This window comes from Varanus komodoensis, unplaced genomic scaffold, assembly GCF_004798865.1.
Source record: "Varanus komodoensis strain SLA01 unplaced genomic scaffold, ASM479886v1 scaffold37, whole genome shotgun sequence".
NCBI lineage: Eukaryota > Metazoa > Chordata > Lepidosauria > Squamata > Varanidae > Varanus > Varanus komodoensis.
In genome coordinates, this window is record NW_025335889.1 from 9,678,776 (window position 1) to 9,688,792 (window position 10,017).

A 10,017-nucleotide genomic window follows, 5' to 3' on the forward strand; every position below is an offset into this window, starting at 1 on the left:
CTCAGACTTCCTAAGGCCCATTTGACTTCACATTCCAGGATATCTGGAATGTGAAGTCAAATGGGCCTTAGGAGGTCTGAGCAACAACAAAGCTAGTGGAGGTGACAGTATTCCAGCTGAGCTATTCAAAATCCTAAAAGACGATGCAGTAAAAGTGCTACACTCAATATGCCAGCAAATTTGGAAAACTCAACAGTGGCCACAGGATTGGAAGAGGTCAGTTTAGTTTACATTCCAATTCCAAAGAAGGGCAATGCCAAAGAACTTTCAAACTACCACACCATTGCACTCATTTCACATGCTAGCAAAGTTATGCTCAAAATCCTGCAAGCTAGGCTGCAGCTGTATGTGGACCGAGAACTACCAGAAGTACAGGCAGGATTTCGAAGAGGCAGAAGAACCAGAGAACAAATTGCCCACATACACTGGATCATGGAGAAAGCTAGGGAGTTCGAGAAAAACATCTGCTTCATTGACTGTGCTAAAGCCTTTGATTGTGTGGATCCCAACAAGAGTTCTTAAAGAGATGGGAGTACCAGACCATCTTACCTGTCTCTTGAGAAAACCTATATGCGGGTCAAGAAACAACAGAGAGAACTGGACACGGAACCACTGATTGGTTCAAAATTGAGAAAGGAGTTTGGCAAGGCTGTATACTGTCGCCTTGCCTATTTAACTTACATACAGAGCACATCATGAGAAAGGCAGGGCTAGATGAATCATAAGTTAGAATTAAGATTGCAGGGAGAAATACCAACAATTTCAGATATGCAGATGATACCACTCTAATGGCAGAAAGTGAAGAGGAACTAAAGAGCTTGATGCAGGTGGAGGAGGAGAGTGCCAAAGTTGGCTTGAAACTCAACATTAAGAAAACTAAGGTCATGGCATCCGGTCCTATCACTTCCTGGGAAATAGATGGGGAAGAAATGGAGGTAGTGACAGATTTTATTTTCCTGGGCTCCACAGACGGTGACTGCAGCCAAGAAATTAAAAGACGCTTGCTCCTGGGGAGGAAAGCTATGGCAAATCTAGACAGCATACTAAAAAGCAGAGACGTCACCCTGCCAACAAAATTGCGTATAGTCAAGGCTATGGTTTTCCCAGTTGCAATGTATGGCTGTGAAAGTTGGACCATAAGGAAGGCTGAGTGCCGAAGAATCAAGGCCTTTGAATTGTGGTGCAGGAGAAGACTCCTGTGAGTCCCTTGGACTACAAGGTGATCAAACCGGTCAGTCCTAGAGGAGATCAACCCTGACTGCTCTTTAGAAGGCCAGATCTTGAAGATGAAACTCACATATTTTGGCCATCTAATGAGAAGGAAGGACTCCCTGGAGAAGAGTCTAATGCTGGGAACAATTGAAGGCAAAAGAAGAAGGGGATGGCAGAGAATGAGGTGGCTAAATGGCGTCACTGAAGCAGTCGGTGTGAGCTTAAGTGGACTCCAGGGGATGGTGGAGGACAGGAAGGCCTGGAGGAATGTTGCCCATGGGGTCGCGATGGGTCAGACAAGACTTCCCGACTAGCAACATCTTTATTCATTTGACTTATATCTTGTACAATTAGCCAGAATGCTCCCTGAGCAGGTTACAAGATTAATGCAGATAAGATGGAGAGACTGTTGGTTGGGATCTTCTGTTCAGATGGTGCCATCACACCTGGCCTTGACAGGGTCGCACTCCTGCTAAAGGATAAGATCTGTAGCTTGGGAGTGCTCCTGGACTCTGAATTTTCACTGGAATTCTAGGTGGATTTGGTGCCTAGGAACACCTTTCATCATCTGTAGCTGATTTACCAGCTTTGCCAGCCTTAAAAGGATGATATTTTAATGGGCAACATTCAACCAATGAGTGAGCTAATTTCAACATTTGGTGGCATCTGTATTTTTTTCTACCATGTATATATCATGGAAAGATTCCGTGGGGACCCAGAACTAGACATGGGGGAGAATTTCACTAGTTTGTGCATTAATGAAAATTTACCAATTTTATACATCTCAAGCTGATATCCAAATGTGAATCCAGTTGTCCTTCAATAGTTCTACTTCCTTGGATTTTGCTATATAATTTCCAAGTAAAAAACACACATAAATCATATACTAAGGAAAAGTACAAACAAAAATGCAAATTTGCATATTTGTACTCCTCCAAATACTGTTATATAAAAGAATTTTTGTGAGAAATGTGTAAATTAGGCAGAAGTTTATATAAAAATGCTTCTCTGTGTGCTTATTCATTTTGGGCACAGGGAGTAAAGATTTTGTAATTAGTTCGCATATTACCAAGAAGCAGCAGTTACTCATTATATCTTTAATTGGCACCTACATGCCTAAAGTATCAAAGCGATGTTGCATAGCTCAGGTATGTGGCTCACCTGTAGGCAAGGTGTGTGTGATGTCAGTGGGCTGGCATGAAAGACCCCACATCATGCCAGGAAATTTATGTAGGTTGGTCTTCAAAGGTCTTCCAGCTCTGCAGTTCCAACCCTAAAATGTGATATGTATAGCAATAGAAACCACCCTGTGGGCATGAGTACTTGCATAAATGTGTGGGGGCATGGACAATAGATTATTGTGGAGGTTTAGAACTACAGGTGTGGGCAGGTGGACATTTACAGATAAGGTTCAATTATCTGTGAGGGTAGCAGAGAAATCCTACTTAGCAGGAATGCTACTTCAATATAAACTGCAGGAGCTCTTCTTTGGCACAAGGTAATCCACTGAGACTTCTTGCTCCTATGTGAACTTAGCTCTTTGTTGAGAGCCAGAGTCATCTTCAGAGGCTCTGCTTCTGATCTTCCCACCTGCTAAGCATGGGCAAATTGTGATTGGAGCCTTGTGGGTGCCCACCTTCAAGGCACCAAGTCTTGATTTGCTTGGAGCTTTTATTTGCTTTTTAGTTTTTGTACTTTGTATAATTTATAACGATAGGCTTTACAATATACTATGTTGTTTTTCATTTATCTACCGTATATATTTTGTTAATCCCCTTTTAAAACCTGAAAGGTAGGGTACAAGCGTTTAACCACTGGGTTTGCTTGTAATTTGGCAAGAGTGAAAGCCACATATCAGGTGCAGAAAACTCTGGGAGTGTGGAAGCAACACAGATATTCTGAGTGACATTAAGCAGTGACACAAACAAGCCCTGAATGCCAGCGACTGAGAAACCCTCTCATTTATTAGTAGGAGTAGATCATTATGAAGCACAAGTTCACGTGTGTGACAGAGTTAGAGGAAGGTTGTTTCAGCTAAGATGTTTCTTGATTGCTGTTTTCCCTTGTCTCTTGATTATCTTTATATATGCTAACTCTGCTTTAAAACCTGTTTTCCAGGATCATAGCACCAAGCCTGGAAAGGGCACAACAGAACTTCGTTCCATTTCTCCAGTAAGTGATCATATATTTCTGGGCCCCAGAGGAATAGATCTCCTAGGAGCATTGGTAAACACATAATGTCCAACCGCTCTGCAAAAAACACCCACAGTGCCACCATTTCTTAAAGCAACTTCCCATCCTCTTTCCAGAATTGGAAATTGAAGAACAAAGTTCAGTGGGGTTTGAACAACACTGGAATTTGTATACTGTCTCTAGTTGGCTGGAGGGCACCATAAGCCTGCCACAGTGGTATAAATCCTTATACCGGGCAGAATGATTTCACACATATGAAACTGTTTTGCTTTGTTTTCTAATGAATGGAAGACGATTAAACCTATTATAGTAGTCCTTATTGACAGTTGTCAGCCTCAAGAAGCACACAAACATTCACACTTAACCATACATATACTAGTAGCAAGCTATTAGTACCACCTGCCCTTATAATGCAATTTATGCACCTACTTAGCAGCTATATGTAGGATGATATAATTAAACTTTTCTGCCTGTGGGCCGCCAGGAAGTATGTACTTTCTGTTGTGATTGTGAGTTAATGTGCCATTTGATCCAAGAAGATTAGGACCTCAGTTTACCTGAATGTGGCTTTTTGCAGAAATCGTGGAAGATGACATCTTCATAGACCCATTTTAAGTTAGCTGCTTTAATTTCTGTAAGAAAAATTATCCTTTCAAGTGAGACAGTGCAGAGCCTTCTCTATTTTGACCCCAACATTAGGCAACACCTTACACAGAAAAGCCCAGTAGAGCTTGTTCTGCTGGTCTTTCAGAAGATTGCTGTGTTTTAACTCTTCAGACAGGATTACAAGAAAATGGAGCAAGTTAATGTAGCCAGATAATTAATTTGGCACAGTAAACTTGAACACAGATCATGATTCTGTATTTTAATACAACTGCTCTAATTGCATGTGTTCTAAGAGGTTGTTAGTTGCTTTGGATACTAGAGAGAGTGTGATACAAATATATAAGCAAACAAGCAAGCAAATGCAGTACTGGAATGCATAGGGACCCATGCTTGTGCCAGATACTAAGACTTTTACCTTGTTTTACACCCACTACCTAGAAGTGAATTAAATGTTTCAAAAAGAAGGCTTCCATAGCCCTGTGACTTGTTTGATCCTTTCCATCCTTACATACAAAGCATTTACTTTCACTAAACTCCTTGGAGGAGAGCATAGTCCTCAACAATGTCATGAATAGGATATTTTTTCTGTGGTCAGCTGTTACCCAAAACAAAGACACTGGCTTTCTGTTGACATGGATGGCACTTCACGTATTTTTGTAGATCACCAGCAGTGCTGTTGGGAAAGAAGCCTTCACCAGTCTTTTTGGTGCCACTGCAGAAACCCTCTCCACTTCTACAACTACTCATGTTACCAAGGTAAGATCAGAGCAGAAGAGCTGAATATCAGAGCATCTCCTGTGGGCATGGTAGCCTTCCTCAAGGTGGCACCTTCCAGGTGTATTGGACTGTAATTCCCATAATCTTCATCATGGCCAAGGATGGTGGGACTTACACTAGTTTAGGAAGGTTGCTTTAGGTCTTTAGGAAGTAATCCCCTTACACCTAACAGTAGCCTTCTTCCTTGTTGTTTCTGTTCTGTATCCAGTTTAGCAAACAGCCCAGGAATATCCAACTCCTGCTTTGTTTGCTGCAACATCCAAACATGGCACAAGGTTGTTGAGAGATAAACAGCCAAGACTTTTAATCTATTTTTCTTGTTGGATTAAAATTCTGGATTGATTTCCCTAACAGAACCCAGAGTTCTGGGTTTGGACATCACAGGGATGCCTGTTCATGGATTGTTTGCTAAACTGACTACAAAGCAGAACGGATGAGCATGTGACCCTGACCAACCCATGGTTTGTTGTTATGTGCAAATCAGGTCATTGTATGCTAATGCAGGCTATTTAACATGAGAGACAGTGAAAGGTGGATTTAATATATTTTGCTTTAAGAAAAAGCTATGATGAACCAATTCATTACACAAAATTTCCTTCTAGTTTATCTATATCAAAGTTGCTTATGCATTATATTGGGTGGCCTTGACCAATTCCTTTTTCTTATTCCAAAGTGTAAGTCTAAAAAGGTAGTAATTGTGATAGATCTCACAGATTTGCTGTGGCTGAGTGAAGCAAAAGTTAACTTGCAAAACATTTTACATACTGAAAGTTTTTTCTCAATATTGAATGTGTGATACCTTTCCCATTCCAGACTGTGAAAGGGGGCTTTTCTGAAACCCGAATAGAAAAGCGAATCATCATAACAGGAGATGAAGATGTGGACCAAGACCAGGTGTGAAGGAAATCAGAATGAGTCTGTCAGTACTGTTTGCAAAGTTCTTAGGAAACTTTCAATCCATATATTTACAGAATGCTAAGAAGACAAAAACCCTAACTTTTGCCCTCCTCATGCAGCTTGCTCCAGTTCTCGATAGAAACAAAGATAGTAGTACTGATGACAGTTCCACCTATTTGTCTAGAGCAAACCTCAGAATGGTTACTCTTGAGATATATGAACCTAGTTTCACAATAACCTAAAAGCAGCAAAAACCATAGACAAGTCCTGATCTAGAGATATACATATTTTTATTTATTTATTTAATTTATTAAAACATTTTTATGCCGCCCCATTCGCTGAAGCCCCATATTAGTATTTGTCTATGCATATGCATGTATTAGCATATGCAGATATACTGAAAAACTTTGATGGCAGCATTTATATACGTGAATGAAAAACCTCTTGCAAAACTATGGTATTTTTAAACGATGTGTGTCCATTAATGCAGCTTTTTCTTATTCCCACATGGTTTCATGTTGTTGTCTGCTTAAGTGAACAAGCATTAAACAGCATTTAATTTCCATAGGCTTTGGCTTTGGCAATCAAGGAGGCAAAACTGCAGCACCCTGACATGCTGGTAACCAAAGCTGTAGTATATAGAGAAACAGACCCATCTCCAGAGGAAAGGGACAAGAAGCCCCAGGTGCGTAGAGATGTGAGAAGATGCTATCATAAGATATAGGAACTAGTCAAGCAGCACAGGGCAATGAATAAGTAATACACAAAGTCAATGCTTTATAGTTGCTAAAACAGGCAGAACTCTGCTTAGGAAGCAATGCCCATTCTCAAAAGAGATAAGGCCCCAATCTATTGTCCACACCAATATGTCAGTGAGTATTGCTTGGCTTCAACAGTTGCAAATGGCAAAGTTGTGAGCAAAGTCATCTATATTTCTCTTTCTATTCTGGCTTGTTACCAAAAACTTTTTTCAACAGAATGGTGCAAACCATAGCTTTCAAAGTGTTGATAGGAGCCCTTTTTTCATGATGTACCAAAAGTTTCTACTTGGGATGATTGATTGATTTATACTGGTGGACAAACTGCCCAGATGACAATGTGCCCATAATTACTGACCATGTCTTGTAATTTCTGGTTGCATGCAAATGTTGGTTGCAAGGCATCACAGAGTGAAACAGCTACAACACACAGGCCTGGCTTGTGTCCTGGTCTAACTGCGTGCATCTCAGAACACATGCCAAAATCCACTGCAATATGTAGAAGTTCCACATTTGTCAAACGAGTCTTCTCTGCCAAAGGGAACTTAAGCTATTGAGTGCAAATTCATATGGAAAAGTTGTTCTTTAAATAGCAATCTGAGGACTCGATGTTCTTGATTTCACCTGCGTGTACCAAGATGCCATCGTACATAAGTGCTGTTCACATTATTGCAGTTAAAGCTGCCCTCCAAAATTGATGTGCCAGAGTCAATCTTGCTGATTCCCTTGATAAAACAGGTACATCATACTAATTTCTTTATTTCCTTCCATTCTCTGTACAGGAATCTTGACCTTCGTGCTTTTAGATGTTGGCATCTGTATTTTAACTATGAAGTAAAGAAGGGGCCTTTATGCTGGATTCCTCAATAAGACATAGAACGTCCTGGCTGCAAGAATAATGTTAAGAGACAAAAAAAATAAAAAATAAAAAGGAATAGCAAATATATTATATATTATATATACAGGAAACAAAATGCATCCTTGCACTGCTGCTATATGCTGGAGATGAATTACAAACAGCAACATCAGCAACAAACAAAACCAACCACTTCTTCAGATAAAAATGAAGAATTGACTTGACTGATCTAAAAGAAAAAATCATGATGGTAATAATATTATTAACAATACAATAAACCACCATTCTGCATGTTACATTTAAAGGATACATAACTCATTTGTTGCACACTGAATGGAAAAGCAAAAAATGCTTTGCAACAAAGCAAGAAATCAACAAGCAAAACAAGCAGAAATACAACATGATTCCCTACATAGGAAAGAATCAAAAATCATTCACTTGTATAATTCTTGTTTAATTATTTTCTGATTTGGGATGTGTGGTGATCATGCTTTCTCTTCACTCCATGCTACTTCTGTTGCGTCATCTTTTCCCAACCCCTGTCCTTTTTTTAACCTGCCCTCCTTATATCCAGTCCCCTTGTTCTGCTGAAGATAATTAAGACTGGATTTCACATAAAACAAAATGACATGTATATGATTTTTCATTGATCAAAGTACAGCCTGTAGAGGTTTCATATGGATGTGCTTTTAAGTTATGTATATTATATATAACTGGGAGGGTGGGGAATGATATTAAAACAAATTAAACAATGCTGATAAGTATGACAATGACATTTTTACATTATAATTATTTGTTTGACCATACTTAATGTATTACAAGACTCTTAGATCATACCAATAGCCCATGAAAACAGAGTAGGTAAACAATCACTAATTCTCTCTGGGGCTGGTATTTGTCACTAAGTTGGCCGGTGCTCTTTCAAGAGAAACTGCTGGTATAGTGACACAATAGTGTTTGTAATTGGTTGGTTGGTTGGTTGGTTGGTGAAAAGGAAGCATTCAGCAACATGGGAAGGGAATAATGGAAGGTAGAATGGATCAGTGTTACTGCAGCACAGTTAGTTATTAAAACAAGCCAGTCCACAATCTCTCCCTCATTCACTAGGCTCAAGAATTGGAGGTCAGCTGGGGACATGAGGTCAGGTTGCTTCATCATGTACAGCCTTTCATATCTAGAAGTCTTTGATCTCTCAGACCTAGATGTCTAGCTGGAGGGAAGCTATTATGACCTATGTTCTTCAAAAAGGCAACTTTTTCATTCCAAACTAGTGCCCCCTCCCCAAACCTACTGACCACAATATGCCACCTTTAGTTCCATGTATTAAAAGGGCATGAGAGCTCTTCAGAGAAAATGTCCTGGCTGAGCAAGGAGGCATCCCTATCCTGCTCCCTGCACAGTCCATAATTCTATTTTGCCAGGTTGACACTAGATTCTGCAGAGAGTATCCAGTAGGTGGAGAACATGGATGAAATAATACTGCTTCCTTCCAAGTAAAATCCATTCCCACACATGCACAGACTAGGGTCAGGGCTTACTAACAGACAATTGACATATGGTTTCTTGAAAGTACATCCATCCAAATGACAATAAGTTGTAAAGCTTGAGAGGGCAGACCAATGAAAAGATGAAGCCAGATACTGCTCAGACATGAGGAAGGCATTGAATCAAACTGTTCTGCTACCGAAAACCTGGGACTTCAATGTGTTACTTAACTGTTTTTCATTAATTCCTTTCATCCATTTTATGAAAGGAAGAATTAGAGCAAACACAAAATGTAAGGGGGAACATAACCAGAATTAACCAGTTTCCAAGTGGCTCAGGATACTAGAGAAGGGCCAACACGCACTGTACCATGCTTGCCTTTTATCTCCACTCAGCATGTTTGACACTTGGAGAAGGACATCTAACTAGTGCCTGCAGCTAGAATCTAGATACCTTACAGAGAAAGGGCCCGCTGTTGGGACAAGATGGAAAAATCCCATACGATAAAGTGCCATTGTAGGAAGCAGTGAGCCATTGCCGTTCCAGTTGTCCACTATTTTGGCTCCTTAAAAGTGGATCTGCTTCTGGCATGCAGGCGTGTCCTAAGTCAGCATGGAGATCATAAACATGGATTTTATGCTATAAAGTCTAGTTCTCATGGATCTAAATGTATGCTTCTGAACTTCAAAGATTACTCCCCCTGCCCCCCATTTTCTGCTGCTCTTTGAGACCACATACAACCCCAGAACCAAAAAAGTAAAGAAACATATACAAATAAGATACACAGCAACCACAGATAATTTTTGAAAACAAAAACATCATGCTTTTAATTAAAAAAATAACCAAAATACAGAGGGATTGTGGTGGCATCATTATGTGAGGCATTTTCTTCGTCTGCCTTACAAGGAGACAATGTCCCCTCTCAAATTTCGCATTTTTGATTTCAAGACAAAATCAGCTCAAATATCACTGTTGAGCAGTTAGATGGAAAGTATGATCCCACTTAACCCTGGTATGTACTGGGATAAGTGAGTCTGCCACTCAAATTTGTGGAGGTGAACTGCTTCAAAGTACAAGATCAGACTCTAACCCTGGGCAATGAGAGGAAAACTAAACTAGACTTGTTCCTTTGGATTCCTTCCACAGCTCTTATGGGTAGCCATTATACTAGATGTTTGTTCACCTAGCAAGATGTGGCTTATACATAGAAAACTATATAAATATATATATAAT

The 10,017-nt window shown here is 39.9% G+C and overlaps 1 protein-coding gene across 2 annotated transcripts in view; it reads left to right on the forward strand.

Annotated features, from left to right (window-relative positions):
• The window catches only part of EPB41L1 (erythrocyte membrane protein band 4.1 like 1), a 197,215-nt gene extending 188,134 nt beyond the window's left edge, over nucleotides 1–9,081 (forward strand). For both annotated transcript variants that reach the window (XM_044440309.1, XM_044440308.1), the window contains 5 exons: nucleotides 3,331–3,384; nucleotides 4,672–4,767; nucleotides 5,602–5,682; nucleotides 6,254–6,370; nucleotides 7,226–9,081. In XM_044440309.1, the coding sequence (XP_044296244.1) occupies nucleotides 3,331–3,384; nucleotides 4,672–4,767; nucleotides 5,602–5,682; nucleotides 6,254–6,370; nucleotides 7,226–7,234 (357 nt within the window). In that variant the 3' untranslated portion in view covers nucleotides 7,235–9,081. The remainder of the gene's footprint in view (nucleotides 1–3,330; nucleotides 3,385–4,671; nucleotides 4,768–5,601; nucleotides 5,683–6,253; nucleotides 6,371–7,225) is intronic.
• The last annotated feature ends 936 nt before the right edge of the window (nucleotides 9,082–10,017 follow it).